This window comes from Suricata suricatta, chromosome 16, assembly GCF_006229205.1.
Source record: "Suricata suricatta isolate VVHF042 chromosome 16, meerkat_22Aug2017_6uvM2_HiC, whole genome shotgun sequence".
NCBI classification, from domain to species: Eukaryota; Metazoa; Chordata; class Mammalia; order Carnivora; family Herpestidae; genus Suricata; species Suricata suricatta.
Genome location: NC_043715.1, coordinates 57062533 through 57086510, shown reverse-complemented (window position 1 = coordinate 57086510; position 23978 = coordinate 57062533). Strand labels below are relative to the sequence as shown.

Here is a 23978-nt window from a genome sequence, read left to right as displayed (position 1 = left end):
AAACATACATATTTGTTTAAATTGGTAGTAAATTCTACAACTAAAAAGATGGCAGGATGTTCTCAGTGAAAAGCAGATACCACACACATTTGTTTATATCAATAACGCTAAGATTCAGGCACAGGCTGAGTGATACATAGGCAGGCTAGGAGTCATTCTGTCTGGCTCACAAAGGGAAGAATGTATTTGAGCTAGTTAGTAAGTTGCTTGTGTGAACCTTGTTCTTTGATGTTGAAGGTGTAAGCACCATAGGGGCCCTGGATGTGGCCTTCATACGTGGGTTTATGTTTTTCCTACTCTCACCCATCCCCAGTACGGCTATCAGTGCATGGGGAAGGGATTTGTGGCACCAGTTAGCAAAGGTATGTGCCGTAACTTATGTCCTGCTCTTGTCTGTTTCTTATCTCTAAGTTGGGCTCTTTTTCTCTGGGCCAGGGTTAATTGTAAATCTTCTGCTTTTAATCCCCCACTCGATGCAGAGCCTGACACAGGGCTTGACCCCAGGACTGTGAGATCATGCCCTGAGCCAAAATCAAGAGTCAGACACTCAACCAACGGAATCACCCAGGTGGTGCCCCCGAAAAAGTTCATTATTTTAGAAGAGTTCCTGAAACATGAGGTGATTTCCCTTTTCCATTCTTTTCTGTATTATCTTCCTTGGAAATGTCCTCTGGATACGTTCTCCAGACAAGGAACGTATTTCTTACTTTTTTAATTAAAAAAAAAAAGATTTTACCTTATTTTTATTTTAGAGGGGGGAGAGAGAGAGAAAGAATCCCAAGCAGGCTTCACACCCAGCACAGAGCCTGATGCAGGTCTTGAACTCACAACCATGAGATCATGACTTGAGCTGAAACCAAGAGTTGGACATTCAGCCAACTGAGCCACTCAGGTGCCCCTGGGATTTCTTACTTCTTAACCATTGACATATTAGTCTACCGGTAAATAAACAACACTGGAAAAGCTCTCAAATTGCATTCATGTATACATTTTTAATTAATATCTTTTGATATGCTTGTAGGCAAGTCAGATAATTCCCAGAGACAATGTGAGCATGACAAAGTCAAGGGCTTCTAGAAGCCAGGGGTAGAAGAGGGCTGATGTCATCAATTCAGTGGCTAATTCATGTCTAACACATGACCCTCAACATCTCCAAGGGAGCCGTTTAGAGGTTATGCCTTATACCATTTTCCAGAACCAATTGGACCATTCCAGATTCAGAATGGCCCATAAAATAGGCCAAAATTCCTCAACTTTTTCTGGGAAAAAAAATATCCACGGTGGAGTCAGCAGGTCACTCCATCCCTCTTGCCTCCTCCCAGCCCTCCGTGCTCCAGTCCTGGATGACCCTCAGGACTTCGCTGTTCACAGCAGGGCCCTCCAGCCTTGTCGTCATGGCTGCTGCACAATTCTGCTTCATCTCCCTGTAAAGGACCAGAATCGGGCTTTGTTGTCTCACGTTTGATGTGTGTGTGTGTGCATGTGTGTGTGTGTGTGTGTTTCTAGAAGAGTATGTAGAACTTGAAGACAGAAGTTCACCACCCTGGAGATCACTCTGGTCCTGTGCAGCAGACCAAGACCAGGGGAACTGCTCTGGGGGGTCAGGGGTGGGGCCGAGGGCCTCTGTCCAGCTGCTAAGTGTGGTCGGCAGCCTCAGGTGGCCCTGGGATCCTGCTCCATTGTGCTCACTCTGGTGGAGTCTCCTCCCTCCCCGGGTTATGGTTGACTGTGTGACCAGCAGAGAAAGGCAGAAGTGACGGATGGCACTGTCAACACGGAGTAGTCAAAGACTGGGGTCTGTTTGGGGTGTTTTCTCTCACTTGCTCTGGAGGAAGCCAGCTGCATGGTCATGAGCAGCCCTACAAGAGCAGTCGAGGCTTCCTGCCAGCAGCCAGATGGGTGAGCATGGAAGCCACTCCGCTAAGTCGCCATCATAGCCCATCAGCGAAGACCACGAGCTAGAACCACCCAAACCGCTCCCGTATTTCTGACCCTGGGAAATGTTATGTGAATGCAGTGATGGAACTTGAGGTAATTTGTTAAAGAGCAACCAATAATGAAAACTCCAGATACCCTTACAACCGCCAGCCAGAATCCACTGCTGACGGAGAACGCTGTGGTGCCGCATCTCCGTGGAGGAAGCCGCCAGCCCAATTCTCAGATGGAGAAACTTAGATCAGAGAGGTAAAGGAACTTGTTCAGTGGTATGGCTGGTAAGCGGTGACTAACTCAGTTAAGACAAGGGAAGGTGAAGAAGGACAGAAAGAATTTAAAATCGACAGGAGAATCCAGGTCAAAGTTCCCGTCAGGCACCAGGAAATGTAAATCCCCAGGAAATAAGAGGGGAGGATCATCAACATCTGCAATAGCTTTGCAGGTCGAGTCCCCCTCTTTACGAGGAGCGTCGCTCGGGCTGCTGTTTCTAGACGGGGAACCCGGCAGAGACTTACAAAACAGCCCTCGGTTTACACCTGCGTTGCTGAAAAGCCTCCTGCAGGAGCAGACTGCCCCTGTGTTCGATGTCATTCCCGCTCACGTCCAGGTATCTTAGGCTCTGGTTGTGGAGGAGCATGGAGGCCATAGCCTGGCAGCAGACAGAGGTGAACTGGCACCTTTCCAACCTGTGGGGTGGAAGCCGACAGTAGACAGAGGGTCACAGCCCACATCTGAGAGCTCAGCCAATCTGAACCCTGGAATTTACAGACAGGTGGCCACGCCCCCACCTCTGAGAGCTCAGCCAACCCGAACCCTAGAAATCACACCCCTGGAATGAGGCATTTCCTTCCCAACACGTGTTAAGTACGTGCTACGGGTGCATTAGTTTCTTTGCTTAGTTGAGGATGGCTGCCCAGGGTAGGCTACAAAAGTCCTAACTCCAAGGAGTGAGGAGCCACACAATCTCTTTCAGAAATTGTCACTGTGCATTAGCTTTGTTCATTAAAAAAATTAATTTAGCACTGCCTGTGTACCAAGGCACCTAACCATGAGGAAAATAGCATCCCTCGCTTCCTAGAACTCGTGGATGATTGGGGGAGGTGGGGGAGGCAGGTCACCAGATAAATATAGCAGAGAGCATGGCTTCACTAGTCTAGATGGCAAAAGGGGAGAGGCAGGTCCGGAAAGGAGCTGAGTCACAGGTGCTGTGTATCATAAATTCAGAGCAGGCATGGAAGAGGAAGTCCTGTGTGGGTGAGCGAAGGTACAGGAAGGGGGTGGTTTTGGCTCTCAACCTTGAACAAAGCGTACAGTCTCTTCAGGAGCAAGGCTATTATAAGCAATGCAAAACCGACAGGACAGAGGCGCCATCGGATCTGCACCCCGACTTGTGCACTCTGCTTTCTTTCCGAGTGCTTTCCTTCCCCGCCCTGTGCATCTCTGCTAGCTGAAAATCACAAGCTGGGAACGGCTGTCCAAGCCCAAACTACAAGGGTATCACTCAGCTTTGCCTTCGTTTATAAAGGTCCTGGCCTTCTTTCTGTCGGAAAGGCACCTGGTCCTCCCTCTGCACACCAGCCAAAAGTTCCCTAACCTCAAATAGTCACCTAAATCATTTCCTTTCAACAGAGGAGGAGAGTCATTCTAAATTAATTTTTTTAAACATTTTTTGTTAAAACATTCTCTAAGTGTTTATTTCTTTTTGGGAGAGAGAGCATGAGCAGGGGAGGGACAGAGAGAGACAAACACACACACAGAATCTGAAGCAGGCCCCAGGCTCTGAGTTGTCAGCACAGAACTTGATGCAGGGCTTGAACTCATGAACTATGAGATCATGACCCAAGCCGAAGTCATGCTCAACCAACTGAGCCACCCGGGTGCCCCCAGATTTTATTTTTAAGTAATCTCCATACCCATTGTTGGGTTCATACAAAAAACCTGAGATCAAAAGCTGCAAGGTGTCCCTAAAGGAATTCTACTTATAAACAAGACTCACAGGTATTTGAGCATGTTTTTAAAATGAAGAGAAGTTTGGGTTCTTCTTGGGAAAAAAAAAAGATATAGAGGACTTTTCTAGAAGACTGGAATTCCATAGAGTGACATCTAGGGGGTTTTTAGAGCAGGAAGTTTGGGATGGGGAGAGGTCCATGAATTTTGTACTCAGCCAAGTTCCTGCTTATCAGGGAAAGTAGATTTTTGAAAAGTAGTCTCACAAACAAAGGCTTAGAGATAAATGCTCATCTGGAAATTATTACATTCTTGAAAATATATTTTCCTCAATCTAAGAGATAAATCAGTATTTAAAACCCAAGATTAAATTTCTGGAGAAAAGAATCATGAGCTGGGGTGCCTGGCCGGCTCAGTTGGTGGAGCATGCAACTCTTGATCTCAGGGTTGTGAGTGTGAGTCCCATGTTGGGTGTAGAGATTACTTAAAATAAAAAATCTTTAAAAAATGAAAAAGAATCACGAGCTACAGTGAACACTGAATTCTTTTATACTGGCTAATTACCAACAAAAGTAAAATCCATTATCAGGACATCCTAAGAAATTAGAGACGTAGGGGCAGCTGGGTGGGTCAGTTGATTGAGTGTCTGGCTCTTGATTTTGGCCCAGGTCATGATCTCATCATTTATGAGATGGAGCCCCGAGTCAGGCTCCATGCTGAGCATAGATCCCATTTAAGATTCTCTCCTCTCTGCTCCTCCCTCCCTCTCTAAAATAAAAAAAGAAAAAAAATTAGAGATGTAACGTAAACCCATGATTTTAATGATCTAGACTTAAAACCTAAATTATACTAACAGAGAACAGAAAATGTGGGCAGAAAAGAGGCAAAGCACTTTCACCCGTATCCACTGATCACCAGAGAAGAGAGGTTTCCAAATCGTTTCCAAATACTTAATGTAACCATGATACTCATTAAAAATAGGATGACTCTTGCCAAATCTCTGGCTAGTGTGAGTGTTAGCATACGGACCATTTAGGAGAAGAAGAAAAACATTATGTGCAAAAAAAAGAAGCCCTAAGTACAAAAGTTGATTTCAGAAGACCAGCTACCTCAGGCATCAGCCCACAGCCAATAAATACACTTTCTCTTGCTGAATGGAAGACTGTTTACTAGAACAAGTGTACCACGAATGGACTTGCCGGTCAAAGAGACTGTGGCCACCCCCAGGGCACCACGTGGCCCACAGCCCTGCTTCCGTGTGCTCCGCGGAAGAGCCGGAAGCAGGATCGCCAGGAGGTACCTGCACTTCATTCCCTGCAGCCTAACTCAAGGCGGCTGCCCTCCAGAGCCGGCCTGCATGCCCACCAGCAGGTGAATGGAGAAAGAAAATGTGGTATTTACACACTACGGAATGTTAAGCAGCGTAAGAAAGAGGGAACTCTTGCCATTTGTGACGACAGGAATGCACCTTGCTGTGGTTATGCTGAATGAAACAAACCAGGCAGGGAAAGACCAACACGGAAATAATCTGCATTTCTAACGACTCCCAGGCTGAGGGACCGCCTTCAGAACCACGGCACACAAGCTTCCTGGGAAACCGGGTCCGCATTCCACTCCGAGAACTTTACAGACCATTGTTCTTGAGGCAAAGGAGGAGGCGGGGGTAACTCACTCCAGGATCTGGAGGACGCACTCAGGCTTCTTGAGGGCCTTAAAGAGCAGGGTAACACCTTCGTCCTGTAGGCTGTTAAAACTCAGATCCAGGCTTCTCAAATTTTTATTTTTATCCAGAACCGAGACTATGTCCTGACAGCACTTGGAGGTCAGGCTACACTTGCTCAACCTGCGAAGAAACACGTGTCAAGAAAAACAAATCAAACACCCTTAGATTTTATTCCTTTCTTGCCCCCAACCTGGATTTTTTTGGAATAGTATCAGATATTATTAATATGCCACATCATTCACCCATTTAGATTGTACAAATCAACATCTTTTGGTATATTTACAGAGGCTCACATTTGCCACAATTTTAGGACATTCTCAGGACCCCAAAAGGAACACCCAGTGCCCTTTTAATTCCCAGATTCTTCCCCCAGCCCACCCGCACTCTAGCAACTGCTGTCTGGATACTAATCCAAAGGAACTGAAATCAGGATCTCAAAAAAATATGACGTCTTTCATCTGCCATAATATTGTCAAGATTCATCCATATGGTAGAATGTATCAATGCATCATTCTTTTTTATGGTTTAATACTATTCCATCATTTGGATACACCACCCTTTCTTCATCCACACATCGGCTTATAAACACTGGGGTTGTTTCCACTTTTTGGCTACTGTAAATAATACCACTCTGGGCATCTGTGTACAAGTTTTGGTGCAGATGCATGTTTTTATTTCTGTCATGTGTGTGCCTGTAAGTGGAATTCCTGACTCATGTGTTAGGTCTACATTTAACCTTTTGAGGAGCAGCTAGACCATTTTCCAAAGCATTTCCTGCCTCTTTTGGGGAAGCTGAAAGTTTAATGGGTTCAGGGGGTATTTTATGCCATTTTTTTCATTTCTGGTTTTATGAGCTAGAAAATTTATGGTTTAAGACCATCTGAGTTTCTTTTCTGTTAATAATAGACAAAAGCACCAGAAATTATTGCTCTGAGACTAATTTCAACATGCATGAGGTCTCCCACACTAATAAACAATTATTAGACATCAGTGGGGTCCGAGAATCCGACTCACCACTGACCCTGTCTACAGGTCATCAGATGGTGCAGGTGAAGGGCTCAGCCTTACAAGACCGCCCTCCCCCACCACAGCCCCTCCCTAGACACCAGCCATGAACCCAGGCTATTGCCAGTGCTTCTGAGAAATGGGTTATAAACCGGAGGCTTCAGTGCCCTCCTCCAACCCAGGTTGCCAGTCACATGTTACCTGATCGACTGGCTGTAGATCAGAGGTTCCCATGACCCCCTCCTTGGATTCGATTAATTTGCTAGAGCAGCTCACAGAACCCAGGAAACCCATTTGCTCATTAGAAAACCATTGCAATATGTAAGGTGAGAACTCAAGAACCGCAGACCAGAGAGCTGCGACGGCGTGCGGCCAGGTGTGGGGAAAGGACGTGTGTGGGGCCGTGTCCTCTCCAGGTGCGTGCTTCCTCCACATCTGAACATGTTCATCCACCCAGAAGCTCTCAAATCCCGGCCTTGGGGGTTTTTAGGAGGCTTCCTTACATAGGCAGGATTAACTAAACTATTGGCTAGGGGTGACTGATTCCACCTCCCGCCACTCTAACCTCCGCAGAGGTCAGGGCATAGGACTTAAACTTCTAACCCATTCATCACAAGGTTGGTCCTCAGGCAATAAACCTCAATCCTTAGGTACTGTTTACAGGTCACCTCATTAACATAATAAAAGATACCTCTCTGGATCTCACCACTTAGGTATTTCCTTTTCTCTTTTTAATTAAACAATTTTTTTAATGTTTATTTTTAAGAGAGACACAGCACGAGTGGGGGAGGGGCAGAGAGAGAGTGCGAGAGAGGGAGACACAGAATCTGAAGCCGGCTCCGGGATCCAAGCTGTCAGCACAGAGCCCAACATGGGGCTCGAAACCACGAACCGTGAAATCATGACCTGAGCTGAAGTCAGACGCTTAACCTACTCAACCTCCCAGGAAGCCTGTATAATCTTGCTTTTATTATTTATTTATTTTTTGTTTATAGTTTATTGTCAAGTTGGTTTCCATATAACTAACCACTTAAGTATTTCCAAGGGCTTGGGGAGCTCTGTGTCAGAAACAGGGACGAAGACCAAATACATATTTCTTATGTTATAAATCACAGTAGCATACATCCTGATGCCTAAGGGAAATCATTTAAATAATTCATTATAGGGGTGCCTGGGTGGCTCAGTCAGTCAAGCATCTGACTTCAGCTCAGGTCATGATCTCGTGGTTCGTGAGTTTGAGCCCTGGGTTGGACTCTGTGCTGACAGTTCAGAGCCTGGAGCCTGCTTCAGATTCTGTGTCTCCCTCTCTCTCTGCCCCTCCCCTGCTTGTGTTCCCTCTCTCTCTCTCTCTCTCTCTAAGAAACATTAAAAAATTAAAAAAAAATTCATGATAGAGATCAGTGCACACAAATACACACATGCACACACTCATGCACACACGCACAGCTTCCACAGTCACTCGGTTCTGCTCCACACAGTCTCAAGAAGAGGACGTGTTGGGACTCACACCAGCCTCTGTAGAGGGCACGAGGAGTGTTGTAAGGCGCTGCAAAGCTGTTTTGCCCCTTCGTCCTTCAAGGCATTTTCTGCCAAGGTCAGATGGGTCAGGGTCTCATTTGTCTTCAGGGAAGAGATAAGACTTTTACAAGAAAGCACTGTGAGGTCACATTTCTCCAAACTGTGGGGCAGAAAGACAGATGCAATTTCATTCACATGCGTGTCCCATACTCAGAGAAGAACATGGACATCTGGGCTGTCCTCAGCGTGAAAGCCTCATACACCTCTGTCACCACCCTTTAGGGCTTCTAAAGGGGAGGGGGCCAGCTCTGCTGCGAGGCTCGGGGAATGGAGGAGACGTAGGTCTGGAGAAGAGCAATAGGGATTTAGAAGGATGGGAAAGAGACCACCAATGACTAAACAGTACATAACGGGCACCGGGGTGGCCCAGGAAAGACAGTCCCTCACAAGGATGTATGCCTAAAAGAGCTGCATTAAAGACCTGAGCAGGCATTCATAGTAGAGAAACCAAGATGAAAAGTAAGGTCATGAAAACATTTTCATAGTGGTGAAGGAAATACAAACTAAAACAATGAGGGACCACGTGCTCCTCAGCCGACTGGCAAGAACAGTAAGGAGAAGACGGATGGCGAGAACAGCAGTGGACAAGGGATTGGAGTTCCGGGAACTGGCGCCCCTGCTGGAGAGGCTGCAAACAGGTGCAGAGATGCTGGAAACAGACAAAATGGAAGACGGATGCTGTCCACGACCTAGAGATCCTACAGCTGGTGTATTCATCACAGAGAGAGAGAGAGAGAGAGAGAGAGAGAGAGAGAGAGAGAGAGAGAGAGAGAGAGAGAGAGTGTGTGTGTGTGTGTGTGTGTGTGTGTGTAAACACCCCAAACCTCAGTGGCCGATAGGATGTTGTATATTTACACAAACGTGGTCATTCAACAGTGAAGATGAATGGGTTTCCAAAACCACTAAGCATTAAAATGTCGGTTGATCAGAAAAAGAACACGTACCAAGCTGAGGCCACTTATGTGAAATTCAAAGCAGTGGAAAGCTGTGTGGTGCTTAGTTAAGAATACGTATGTGGGGCACCTGATCAGCAGGATTCAAGGTGAGGGGTGGGGCAGGAATGAATACAACTAGTGAGGAAGGAAAATAATGCTGGTGAGCCTCTAGTTCATAAACTAGAAGACAGATACCTCGGGTATTATAACAAGGTATTCCAGGGTCTTGGGTAGAAATGTGTGCTTCTATGGAGATATTCTCTGTCTCTCAGCTTTTCATGGACCCAACCACATAATTATACTAGTCATCAGACTTAAGTTGGCACATATCCCCCATTACTGCTTTTCTCCCAGAAGCACTCAGTTCAACAAACAAATGAACAACAGTCATGGCAATAACAAGAAGATTTATGACAACCTCTCCAGTTGGGCCATGGACAGGTAATATTCCTCAAAATGTTTCCAGGAAGCTATTTCCTAGTATTAGTGTCCTCAAGTGTATGTTACTTCTTAGATCCCTGGCAAGATCAATCTAACTTATAGGGGTAAGTGAGCAGTCTTCCAGGCCACAGAGGCCACAGAAAAATGCCCAGCCTGAGACCCTGAGGAAAATGGTACCCATGTGGCCACATAGGTTCCATTTACTGTCTCACATTTTTGTTCTTTACACAAGAGTGACTCCGAGGGCTACTTCCATCTTCCTCAGCAGGAAAGCTTGCACCAAATTCAGCATCTTAATATACACTTGGGGTCAGACCCAACAGGCATGGTCTTAAAACTGCGCTCTGACTATGAAGCAGGGACTCAATCCAGCCCTTGAAATACAACTTCTTTTTACACTCCTCTGCCAAACAGCCTTCGCGATGAAGGACCGAGATTTCAGTCACGTGAGCTACCTCTTCCCATGTCACGCACCTGCCATCTTGTTAAGCAAGGTTTCCATCTCAAGTCGATTATTAGCAAACTATTGTGCTGCAAGGCCTCCAGTATGGCCACCTGGGCCTGGTTCTATAAAACATGGAGGTCATCCAGGCCCCACTCAGCCCTGTGTGAAGGAACAGAGCTGCAGATGGAAATAAACTGCTCAAGTTGGGTTGGTTCAACGTCACACAGAGGCTGGTTGGGAGGCTAAGCACTTGGGTGCTGGTAAATGTTTAGCCATCAACTCTGGAGAACAGAAGCCCTGATGTGCAGTGTTTGCCAGTGTCTCGTGTGAATCCTCCCACAGTGGCTGATTTCAAGCTACCAATGTGAAGTTGTTGGACCCACAGCTGGGGAGAGATGCAAGAGCATCCCACCACCCAAATGCAACAACCTCAGGATCACACTGGGACTTGGCAAACAATGGCCATGGGCCAAGTCTGGTTGGACAGCTGGTTTTGTACAGCCTGTGAACTAAGAATCTAAAAAACTTTTTAGGGGCACCTGGGTGGCTCAGTCATTAAGGGTCTGACTCCTGATTTCAGCTCAGGTCATGGTCTCACGTCATGAGTTTGAGCCCTGTGTCAGGTTCTGTGTTGACAGTTCAGAGCCTGATTAAGATTCCCTCTCTTTCTCTGTGCCCCTCCCTCTCTCTCAAAATACATAAAAAACATTTTAAATCGTTAAAAAAAATCAAAAGAACAGTATTTTGTGACACATGAAAATTAAATGAAATTCAAATCCAGTGCCCATAATAAATGTTAGTAAATTATGTAGTGATTGGAGTTAACAAATTCTTAATAGCTGTAAACAAATTGTATTATTAGCAGATACTTAACAAATTCATAATAATACAGTTTTATTGGAACACAGCCACACCTATTCATTTACATATTGGCCGTGGAAACTTGAGACCTATAATGGTTGAGTTGAAAAGTCATGATGAAAGACTGTATGACCCACAAAGCTGAAAACACTGATCTGGCCCTTTATAGAAAAAGTTCCGTGAATGCTGGCATCAATAATAGGATTGTAAAGAAATCAGGACGTGATGAAGTTTGATAATCTATTAATTTTTTATGTGTGCGGGCTCATAGCCCAATTTGGGGCTTGAACTCATGACCCAGAGATCAAGAGTCACATGATCCACTGACTGAGCCAGACAGAAGCCCCTACATTTTGTTTTTTCACATATTTAATTTATTTAATTGTAAGTTTCTATAACTTTTTAATAATGCTGTTTGAAACTCGGCTCCCAAAACTCCTGTGTTCTTAGCAGTCGCCTCTCGCCAGCCAGTAGGAGGCGGGTGAAGCTCACCCCCAGAGGCGCCAGACCCTGTATCTCAGCACATCTAGGATAGGGTGAAATTGCAGAGTGTGAAAAGTTGAGTGAAAGTCAGAACAAGGGAGTAGAATGGTGGTTTCCAAGGTCAGGAGGGTGGGGGAAAGAGGGAGAAGACGTTCTTTGGGTTGTGAGATGCATGCGTTGCGGGGATGTAACATACAGCAGGGTGGCTGTGTCGTTACCGACACTCTATTCTGTACCTGAAATTTGCCAAGAAAGGAGATCTTAAATGCTCCTCCCTCCCAAATGGTAACTAGGTGAGGTGGCAGATGTGTTCATTAGCTTGATGGTGATGATTATTTCTTAACATGTATGTGTCTCAAATCATCATACGCCTTGAAAAAAACAACAACTAGATCAAAAGAAAGATAATGGGCAGACGGCACATGGAATCCCACCTTTGGAAAACCAGTCTGGGTCTCTCTCAATCCAAGCCTTGTCTTACCTGAGATGCTGTAGATAGCACTGTGGATATTCGAAGGCCGTGCCCAGAAACTCCATGGTTTTACATTTCACTTCTGTGCCTTGTATTTCCATGTGTCTCAGATACCGGTTTTCAATCAAAAGTTGGAGTAAGTCTTCATTCAACATGGAGGGATTCATGTTTCTAAAGCTGGAGAGGCAAGCAGTGCCTACTTACAATAAGATCTTATGGCTAATTAGTTCTTTCTACAAAACAGCTTTACTGAGGTACAAACAATACGTCAATAAATGCATCTATCATATATTTAAGGGTTATAATTTGATGAGTTTGGATATGTACATACACTCATGAAACCATTACCATAATCAATGTGGCTAATTAGTCGTCCTATCCTCCAGCTTTACTGAACTGTGATCGACATGTAACAATGTGTAAGTTAAGGTGTGTTGATTTAATCCACTAATATATTGCAAAATGATTACTGCCTTGGCGTTGGCTAATGTCTTCGTCCCATGAAGGAATTATCATGACTTTTGTGTGATGGGAACATTGAAGATCGACTCTTGACAACTTCGGAGTACACAACACGGTATTGCCGACTACAGTCACTGCTGTTTTATCAGATCCCCAGAACTTACTCATCTTCTAATTGGAAGTCTGTGCCCTTTGGCAAGCACATGCCCATTTGCTCATCAGTTCTACATTCCATTAGTCTATACACATGTGAGAGCCTCTGTGTGGTCCAGCGCTCCGAACTAGGTTGTTCTCAGCTCAGCTTGGCCTCCCTGGTTGGGCGAAGTTACAGACATTACTTACCTTCCAAACCTCAGTTTTGAGTCCACGAGAGAGAGCAGGATGCCTTTTCCTCGAGATGCGTGTGGGAACATACCCGACACCCGGAATCGGCTCTGCACAGTGCCTGGAGCACGGTGGGTGCCCGACACGTGGGAGCTGAGGGTAATCATTGTGACAGCGGGAGAGAAAATAGGCCAGGTACTGGCTGCGGATGGCCGCAGGACGTCTGGTGGACATCCTTCAAGGAACTTTGATGAGCTACTGGATTTTTAGGTATCAAAAAGCACAGGAGGAAGCACATTGGATGTTGGCTGTGAGAACCAACTTTGGAGACAAGATGTCCAGTCTAAGTCCGTATTTTAAGTACATATCAGCTGTGTCATCCTGTGCCTCAGTTTGTTCATCTGTGAAATGAGGAAGCCTCCATCTGTATGTTTTTTAAATATTTTATGTTTTATTTTTGAGAGAGAGAGAGTGCGAGTGGGAGAAGGGAAGAGAGAGAGAATTGGAAGGAGCCTCCAGGCTCTGAGCTGTCAGCACAGCGCCTGATACGGGGCTTGAACTCACAAGCTGTGAGATCATGACCTGAGCCGAAGTCAGACGTTTAACTGACTGAGCCACCCAGGCGCCCCACAGGACGTGATGCATGTTAACTTATGAGGTGATCATTTTGCACTATATGCACAATGTCATACATGCAAAATACATACAACATATGCACAACGTCAACTCATTCGTCCGCACACCTTAAACTTACACAGAGCGGCTTGTCCATTCTGTGTCAGTACGACTAAAAGGGGGAAATGTAAACATGGATGCTTTCCGCAAGTCTGTGTGAGCAGAGAAGGGGAAGAAACATGGGCCAGGAGGCAGACCATTCCCATGAAATTCCCTCCGAGCCCAGACTGTTTTATACGTACATTAATTTTTGCAGTTGACAACGAGGGTGTCTCAGAGCCGCATAAAAAACTTTCGCTGAATTAGTCTCCATAAAGGTGTTTGTCACAGTCAGGACTTCCAAATTCTCGAGTGTCCTAAACGTGGAGCAGAAGTCTTGCCACCAGAGAAAACAATGGTCACTGCTCTCCAATCTGTGTGCAAGAGAGAGAAGACGCTGTGGCTGTCGTCAGAGATTAGACCGGAGAAAGCCCACCAGGAGCCCAGGGCTGCTCTTCCCTGCGCTGCTGGTGATCACAGCCCTTGCCGACTCCAGCGAGGCCTCCTCCCTTAAAAACTGCCCTGCGGAACCATCACAAGGTTCCTCACCTTAGTCCAGGAAGACTGGTGGCCTCAGGGAAGGGCATCTGTGTTTTCCCATGACTCAGAAAGAGAGTTGCCGTTTTAATTACTTAGGATTTATATGGAGGCAGAGATTAAATAATATCTGCATTTTCTATTCTTATTCTTTGCTTATAAATTGTCATTAAAAAGAAAAATTCTCCTATGGAGGAGCAGAATAAGGGAATATTAATCTTTTTTGGCGTGGTGAGTGCAGCAGAGGAGAATCCCCAGGTAGACCGGCATGTAATGCAGTCTGACTCTGGACCTCCCTGCCGAGTTCCCCTCTCTTTCCCCCTTGCAGTCTTTTTCACAGAGGCTTATAGGGTTTTTGTTTCATGCTGTTTGTATTAAATAGTTGGAAATAATCCAAATGTATACGAAGGGGGAACTGCTTTAATTATCTCCAGGACACCTATTTTTTGGAGACTTTAGCGCACCTCATTGAAGAAGACTCATTAAAGAAGGTGTGCACAGACATTCAAATATTTCTAAGACCTATTAGATGACCGAAAGAAAAATTTGGAGTACCTACACTAGCATGTGACTTTTGTTTAAAATAAGAACCCATTAAGTAAAACCATGTCTGTTTCACATCCACCTGAAATGCAAACACATCAAAATAACGCTAGCTCTGTGTATGGGGGTGGTTAGAGGAATGGGTACAGGTGGTCAAAGCATGCAGACCTTCTACCATATTATGTACTTGAAAGTCGCTAAGAGAGTAGACTGCAAAAGTTCACACACACACACATACACACACACACACACACACTGTAACCATGTGAGATGTTGATGTGTTCAGTAACCTTATTGTGGCAATCATTTTGCAATGTGTACATATATAAAACCACTGTGTTGTATACCTGAAATGTGTATCAATGTCACATGTTAATTATAGCTCCAAAAAGCTGGGACAAATATACCAACTCTCTACAAGAACTGCCACAAAAGATATAATGGACTCACCAACACGAAAAAATTCTCATGTTTTTGTAAAAGAAAATTTTTTTAGCGTGTATTTATTTTTCAGAGACTGAGACAGAGTGTGAACAAGGGAGGGGCAGAAAGAGAGAGAGAGACAGAATTCAAAGCAGGCTCCAGGCTCTGAGCTGTCAGCATAGAGCCCGATGTGGGGCTCGAACCCATAAACTGTGAGATCATGACCTGAGCTTAATTCAGAGGCTTAACTGAGTCATCCAGGCACCCCAAAATGAAAGAAAATTTAAAAATGCAGTGCTCAGGGGGCACCTGGGTGGCTCAGTCAGTTGAGCCTCTGACTTTGGCTCAGGTCATGATCTCACCATTTGTGGATTCGAGCCTCATGTCAGGCTCTGTGCTGACAGCTCAGAGCCTGGAGATTGCTTTAGATTCTATGTCCCCTCTCCCTCTGCCTCTCACAATCCCAGACTTTAGCCTCTACTACAAAGCTGTCATCATCAAGACAGTATGGTATTAGCACAAAAACAGACACATAGACCAATGGAATAGAATAGGGAACCCAGAACTGGGCCCACAAATGTACGGCCAATTAATTTTTGACAAAGCAGGAAAGAGTATCTGATGGAAAAAAGACTGCCTCTTTAGCAGGTGGTGCTGGGAGAGCTGGACAGCAACATGCAGAAGAATGAAACTAGACCACTTTGTTACACCATACACAAAAATTAACTCAAAATGGCTCAAGGACCTGAATGTAAGACAGGACCATCAAAACTCTCGAGGAGAAAGGAGGAAAAAACTTCCTAGACCTCCATCTCAGCAATTTCCTACTTGACACATCCCCAAAAGCAAGGGAAATGAAAGCAAAACTGAACTCTTGGGACCTCATCAAGATAAAAAGCTTCTGCAAGGCAAAGGAAACAATCAAGAAAACTAATAGGCAACTGACAGAATGGGAAAAGATTGTTGCAAATGACATATCAGATAAAGGGCTAGTATCTAAAATCTACAAGGAACTCACCAAACTTCACACCCACAAAACAAACAACCCAGTGAAGAAATGGGCAGAAGACATGAACAGACACTTTTCCAAAGAGGACATCCAGATGGCCAGCAGGCACATGAAATGATGCTCAACATCACTCATCATCAGGGAAACACAAATCAAAACCACACTGAGATACCACCTCACCCAGTCAGGGTGGCTAAAATGAACAAATCAAGAGAGTATAGATGCTGGCGAGGGTGTGGAGAGACGGGCATTCTCCTACACTGTTTGTGGGAATGTAAACTGGTGCAGCCGCTCTGGAAAACAGTGTGGAGGTTCCTCAAAAAACTATCCATAGAACTCCCCTATGACCCAGCAATAGCCCTGCTAGGGATTTACCCAAGGGAGACAGAAGTGCTGATGCATAGGAGCACATGTACCCCAATGTTCATAGCAGCAATGTCAACAATAGCCAAAACATGGAAAGAGCTTAAATTTTCATCACCTGAGGAGTGGATCAAGAAGATGTGGTATACCCGGTCGCGGTGGCGCGCGCCTGTAGTCCCAGCTACTCGGGAGGCTGAGACAGGAGGATCGCTTGAGCCCAGGAGTTCTGGGCTGTAGTGCGCTATGCCGATCGGGTGTCCGCACTAAGTTTGGCATCAATATGGTGACCTCCCGGGAGCGGGGGACCACCAGGTTGCCTAAGGAGGGGTGAACCGGCCCAGGTCGGAAAAGAAGATGTGGTATATATACACAATGGAGTAGTACTACATGGCAATGAGGAAGAATGAAATCTGGCCATTTGTAGGAAAGTGGATGGACCTTGAGGGTGTCATGCTAAGCGAAATAAGCCAGGCAGAGAAGGACAGATACCATATGTTTGCACTCATAGGTCTAACAGGAAAACAGGAGAAACCTAATGGAGGACCAGGGGGAGGGGAAGAGGGAAACAGAGTTGGGGAGAGAGAGGGATGCAAAACTTGAGAGACTATTGAATACTGAAAATGAACTGAGGGTTGAAGGGGAAGAGGGAGGGGGGGGGAAATAGGTGGTGGTGATGGAGGAGGGCACTTGTGGGGAAGAGCACTGGGTGTTGTATGGAAATCAATTTGACAATAAAATATTTTAAAAAGTTTTTTTTAATGCAGTGCTCAGTAGTCACAGTTAGCTGGTGGTTCACTTACTGGATGGTGAAGACTCCCATCAGACAGCACTTCCCTAGAGATGACAAACTGGTGACACAAGAGGTAGGGGTGACAGATGCAATATCCACCCCCCCCCCGTAGAAGGGGGGTGAGGAGATGCAGAATAGAGATAAAGAAGGTAAACAGATCACTTTGCTTTTCAGGATTCTCCCCATCTGAGCGTGCAAGTCTGTACCCCAGGAGGACCTCCTGTCCTGGTTTTATGACTGATGTCCCTTGTGTAAGGAGCCTCAGGACAGGTGGCCCTGCATGCTGGCAGATGGCAGACAAGGTCCCTGGACAGGTCAGGCTGCCCAAGGAAAGAGGAGAGCACTCACCCAGTGGAACAGAGCGGATCTGGGTGGAGTGTGGGCACTTGGGTGACAGTCAGGGCGACGGTCAGTTCTAGACACCGCAGATGTTTACAGTGCTTAAGACAAAAAGCAGACACTTGAAGGTCTTTGATCTTGCTGATGATCAGAGCAGCTTTCTGACAGTCATTTAGGATCTGACTCACAAATGCCTCCTCCTGGATCTCATGCAGACAGTACAATAGCTGTGGGACCCCGTGGTGTGGGGTTGGGGGGCCACATTCCTGTGACAGGGCCGCGAACTTCAGCAACTTCTTTCTATTACCTAAGGTCAGCTTGCATCGGAATGACTTCTCCGCAGCTAAAGCACATGTTTCATTTAAAAGGCCAAATAAGAAGAGCCCCATCTGAGCGAGATAATTTTTCTTTCTTCCTGGGTATGCTGTCAGGCGTGTGACCTGAACGCGGTCCAACACCTGGAAATTTCTGAGACTTTGTGGGGAGCAGAGGACGTACAGCAAGGCAGCAAAAAATTCCTGGAAGCTCATGAAAGCAAAAGCATAACGGTCTTTGTCGCCTTCAACCCTCTGAAAAATATTCACGTGGAGAAAAGTAGCAACGGCGGTCTCGTCCAGCTTGGCGCGCTCCAGGTCTTTCGCGTCAAACACCCATTTCATGCCCCACATGCCATCTGCAGCCAAGCGGCACAGGCCTCTCAGCTGCTCTTGGTGAGTGTTACTGGGAGCTCTTCCAGTCTGGGTGGGAAATAAGCTAGACAGATACTGGACAAACAGGGCTGTGGCGTTTGGGTACGCCTGTGTGAGATCGGCTCCTTCCTCCATCTGCCGTCTCAGACAAGAGCACACCAGCCAGCAGACCACAGGGACCTGGCACATGGAGAAGAGAATCGAGTTTCCCATGACAAAACTCAAGGCTTCATCCTCTCTCTCGTTTCTGAAATAGGTCCTGAAATACTTTGCTCTTTCCGCCATCCCAAACCCCGTAAGGGTTACGAAGGAGGGATGTTGTAGGAAGGGCTTCAGTTTCCTCCGAGATGTGAACCTCAGGCAGATCAGTATGGTGGCTTCAGGAAGCATTCTTTTGCTTAGCAAACTGGTCAGAAGGATAGACCCGGACAGTTTCTGGCTCCAGTCCTCACTCAAGTCAGTTGGTCTATCTGTAAGGGTCCATGTTACCTCTTCAAAGCCATCAAAGAGGAGCAGAAGCTGGTCTGGTTTGGACATAATCTTGGACATGAGAGCCCGTAACCCAGGCCACTTCTGGGCAATCAGCTCTGAGAAGCTCTGCTCGTCCACCTGGGCCACTTCCCGGCAATGGAAGTAGAAAGCACACCAGAATTTGTGGGGGTAGAACTTGTTTTGTGCCCACTCCAGCATCACCTTTTTGGCAAGGGTTGTTTTCCCAATCCCAGCAACTCCCTGTAGGACCACAGTCTTAGGCTGTCTTCCTTGAGGTTTTCTGGGAAGAAACAGACATGGTAAGAACCTCTCGTGTCTCTCTATTTCTTGGTAGAAGAAGTCGACGTGGTTCCCAGGCCACGTGGTCTTGCTCCATGTCACGGAACACTCATCCACCATGTGCAGCTTGTACTCACGCATTTCATCTGGATGAGCAGGATGGGAGAAATACAGGGTACAGCATCAGTTATCTGTTACAGCTAATTAAACCAAAAGGAAATTCACCTTGATGTCTATACCAAGCACTTTTCCTGAGATCACTGCACTGATTTATTTAGAAGCTGTGAGTAAATGGAAAAGTCAATTTGAAGTGGCTTAAACAGAATAATGGTTGCTTTCTATTAGAGAAACATGGGGAGAGGCGTGTAGAGATGTTGAAATCAGTTCGGTGGTTCTGCAGCCTCACACCACATTTCTGTGAGCCCATTCTTCCTATTTCTTGCCTCATGAATAGGAGACTGCTGTTGTCGATATGCTATTCTTGTGAACTACGTTATGGTATTTGTATTCAAAGCAGAAATAGTGGGGAGGAGGGATACACTAACAGCTCATGTCTACTTTCATCAGTATAAGCTGAAGCACTCATAGGGACAAATTAATGAACTCAGGAGATTTCTACTTGTATCTTATGGCCTCGAGTTGTCGGATGGTGAACCTCAACTCTAAGGAAAGCTGGAAAACAATATTTCCGTAGGGCTGGTCACATTTTACCCCTAAATAAAACTGGATTCTGCTAGCACATGAGCTGTGGGGGTAGGGAGTTAACAGGATCTGTCACAACCTTCTTCTCAACCTGTGATTTTCTCTCTCTCTCTCTCTCTCTCTCTCTCTCTCTCTCTCTCTCTCTCCCTCTCCTCTCTGTCTCTGTCTCCCTCTCCCCCTCCTCCTCAACAGGAAACTTTACAAATTAGACATGCTATCTGGTCCAATTGCATTCCCTCCAGCCCTAGCTTATGGGTAGAAGGAAGCTTACTACAAGTCCAAGATCTACTGACTTACTAGCTCTATGAGGGTAAACCAGTCGTAGAATCTCCAAGCTTCCAGCCTGCCATCTCCAAAATAAATTAGGGTTTAGGACTCTGGATCAGACTGTGGTTTCAGAACTATCAGCTCTCCAGTGTTTGTTGACCAGGAGGAATCTAACTGTGCTAAGGCTAGAGCTGGGGAACCCACACCCCACTTAGTGCATGCTTTCATGATAGATTAGTGTTGTCCTTGGGACTCTCAGTTCCTTTTGACCTCCTCTCTTCACACAACCTGACTGAGAAGTGCAAAACTTGATTCATATGAAAATACTTTGGGTTCTTTCTAGAATCCAACTTCTGGTGGCCCAGGATGGTGGAGTGGGGAGGAGGACAGAATAAGGGATCTGCTACATTTGTTTCCCTATCAACCATTCCCATTCTGGTAAGAGCACTACCATGATTCATTGGGGGACCTCTTCTTCCCACCCTCAGTTTGTTCAATTGGGTTGTGGGCTGGTCCTATCACCAAGCTCTCTCTGAAGTGCATGAACCAGTCTTAACCAACCAGAACATTTCATCACATCATTTGTTGATGAGCTTGGGACCTCAGTTCATTAGATGAGTCCGTTCTGGGAGGAGTGCTGGAGAAATAAGAAAATACTCCTCTTTCTGCTGATGCTTAGAAGGTACAATGTATGTGTAGGGCAGCTGGTGGCCAGTATGGCCACTGTGGCAGGAGACACCACTTGAGACTGGGTCCCCCAAAAGAAGAAGGAGATAGAAGGACATAACAACATCCAAGGATGTACCCTGGGCCCCAGCCTCCTGCTGGGCTGGTGGGTGGACCTCGAGTTAGGAGAGTCCACAACTACTCTTTTTTCTTAAGTTCTGATTCATGGGAGAGATGCTGACATACTCATTTATAATCTGCCTTGTCCTGGGAACCAAGATTCTCACCCAACCCGTAGCCCATTGTCCTCCAGTCTTGTCACAATGCCAGTACATACCAGATTCTCCTTCCTCCAGATTCACTGGCATTTCTCTTGGGTTTGAATTTGCTGGCTCCAGGCTGGGTAGAATGTCTGGAACAGACAGGAAAGGAGAATTTTCCACTGGAACAACTGACAGGAAAGGGAAAGCCACATGGAGGCAATGGGCCCTGTCAGGATTGGAGCAGCCATGCCATCTGAGTCCTATTAATTCACCACCTTAGTCCAGGGAGAAGAACATTGTTTGGACTCTGTCATGATGTTAGGAAGTGAGAAAATGGTGCTGTTTTAGGATGTACTGAGGAAGGTGTTCAATAACATAAATTTATAGCCTAGCCAAATACAAAGGGAGAAATATACACAAAACACACACGTGTATATATATGTACAATATATGCAGACTTTAATATAGATGTATGTGTATAAATCTATATGAAGATTTATATGTATATGAAAATAGTCATATATATACACATATAGTTTTTGATTTTTCTTATGCCATTTATGTTCTGTAAAATTACTGTGAACATTCAATTAGCCAATACTGCTCTCACGTGAATATAGTGAGATGTTCCTATAGCCTCTGTCTACAACGTTTCAATCCATAACCATGGTCTCTGTGTGTTTTTGTTTAAAGACATCATATTCTATAGATATTGTTGATTCAGTAACACTGAACTCACAGTCAACAGTGCTATAACTCACGCCTGAATTAAGCTTACACAACACATGTATTTTCTGTTAGGCACCTCACAGCCCTTTTGTGCATAGGACATTAAATAGCACTCTACCTCTATGCTTTGGGGATCAGGTTATACAACAATGTCACCAACGAAATACACAAAAACACAAAGAAAGTGGCACTGAATAGATGATGGAAAAGATACTAATTTACAGGATGAGAACATAGGTAAGAAGGCATAGTATTGCTTTCTTCATCTGTAGATGGGAACATCTACATTTAATTTTCCTCCAACCTACATGTCTGTAAATGACCATGAAAGTGTCACAGTCATTGATTTTAGAGTTGCAAATAAATTTTAGTTAGTAGGCGAGTTCACAAACATGGAATCTGTAGATAATGAAGATGGACTATATATAAATACTAAATAAGCAGTATCCAGTTAAGGGTTTTTTGTTTTGTTTTGTTTTGTTTTGTTTTTTGTTAATATGCTCATATGATGGTCTTTGCCTTTTGCAGTCAGAGTCATCATCTTACTCCACTGTTTGCCTTCTGAGTCAATATGGTTGGCCAGTAAAGTATTTAGCTCTTTAGCACCGAAACCCATCCCCATTTGTATGCCATATTATTACTTACCATTGAGCTCCATCTGTACCCGAAGACACAGATCTGTCAGGTTCATCTTGGCAAAGATGTCATGAGTCACATCCCAAGCCAGTCGTCCAGGGAAGCACTCCATCAGGAGATGAACCACCTCCCCCCATCTGGCTGTTTTCACCTGGTTCCAGGTGATCTGGACAGAGCCGGGTCTGGGGTTCTCATCCACTAGAAGCTGCTTGAACCTTTGTAGCTCCTCCTTGCTTAAATAGACCATGTACAGCATGACTCCATTTTCGAAAGGGGAGGAGGAGGCGGCAGAGGATATCAAGGATGGCAACAAATAACAAGGAGAGGAAGAAGAGCAAGAAGAACAAGAAGAAGAGTAGGAGGAAGAGCTGGAGGAAGAGGAGGAGGAAGAGGAGGAGGAAGAGGAGGAGGAAGAGGAGGAAGAGCTGGAGGAAGAGGAGGAAGAGCTGGAGGAAGAGGAGGAAGAGCTGGAGGAGGAAGAGGAGGAAGGAGGACTAGAATCCAGATTCACATCACTCATCTTCACTCAAGACATAGGACCTCAGTGCCAGTGATAAAGACAACCAACTGGAAGACAAACCAGACCAGACCTGTGGAGACATGAAAACAGAAGAAAATGAAAACCCACCCAAGGGGATAGATTTATCAAGTCCATATTTTATAGAGCATACCATGTACCAGATACTCTCTTTACCTCCTTCCCCCCAGGGTTTCTCTGTCCTGTAGAAAAATCTGGGGGGCACATCTGGTGTTCAGGCTTAGTGTTTAGACTCAAATCCACTTGGGAGCTTTTATTCTCAGTGCCACAGATTGGCAAGGTGACTGGCCAGATCACAGGATCTCGCTGTGCCCCTTTTCCACCTTTGATCATGGGATCAGAGCACATCTCTTCATGAGGTTGTGAGGATTCTCCAAGAGACAAGCCTACTGGTACATTTGGAATAGTGCCTGGCACATCGTAGCTAACAGTTATTTGGGGCTTCTATCTATTGACTTCAGTTACTTTAGAGACTCAATGGGAGTTTATACAAGGCACCTGGAATCAAAGGTATATTGTCCCTCTCCACTCATCTCCTTCACTGTCTCATCCTTCTTTTGTCTTTCATCATGGTTCTCATGGGCAAGAAATGGAATGTGGAGAAGAAGAAAGAGAACAATGAAGTCACTAATGGGAGAGGGGCGTACTTCCTGGTCTACCTGCTGTTCATATACAGTCACTTCTCTGAGTTATCTTTGCCACCACCTTTTAATTCCCATCCCCATCACCTGAGAACTTCTTGTATATTTCCTTTAAGTCATCTTGTATTCAGCACTGACTCAAAGTTTTATATCCTTCAATTCACTGCAATGGTTCTGGATAATTGCAAGGTCCCTGTGGATGACAACTGCCCCTGAAATTAGCACTCAACCTTCACCTCCACTCTTGGATTCTGTCATTCCTGATACATAAGCAAAAGAGCCTACATTAAGAAGAAAAAAAGAGAAGGATTTCCAACAACCCAACTTTACACTTCAAAGAACTAGAAAGAACAAACCAAGCCCAAAGTTAGCAGAAGGAAGAAAATAGTAAAGATTAGAGAAGAAATAAATGAACAAAACCCAAAAAGACAGTAGAAAAAAATCAATGAAACTAAGAGTTCTTGCTTTCTTAAAAAAATTTTTTTTTAACATGTATTCATTTTTGAGAGCAAGAGATAGAGTGCGAGTGGGAGGGGGCAGAGAGCGAGGGAGAGAGAAACAGAAGCAGCCTCCAGGCTCTGAGCTGTCAGCAGAGTCTGCCATAGGGGTCGAATGAGCAGTGAGATCATGACCTGAGCCGAAGTCATACACTTAACAACTGAGCCATGCAGGCGCCCCAAGAGTTCTTGTCTTCTTTGAAAAGATAAACAAAATTCACAAACCTTTAGCTAGACTAACTATGAAAAA

General features: G+C 45.3%; 1 protein-coding gene across 1 annotated transcript; it reads right to left on the bottom strand.

The window, feature by feature from the left end:
* Positions 1–986: 986 nt before the first annotated feature.
* NLRP8 (NLR family pyrin domain containing 8) lies at positions 987–22344 on the bottom strand (the record flags this gene model as incomplete). Its single annotated transcript, XM_029924408.1, is given in 11 exon segments — positions 987–1424; positions 2451–2621; positions 5555–5725; positions 8118–8288; positions 9524–9582; positions 9584–9641; positions 11835–12002; positions 13529–13699; positions 17339–18935; positions 20762–20836; positions 22062–22344. Coding segments are annotated over 11 exon segments (3054 nt in total), but the record flags the coding sequence as incomplete, so codon positions are not given.
* Positions 22345–23978: the final 1634 nt, after the last annotated feature.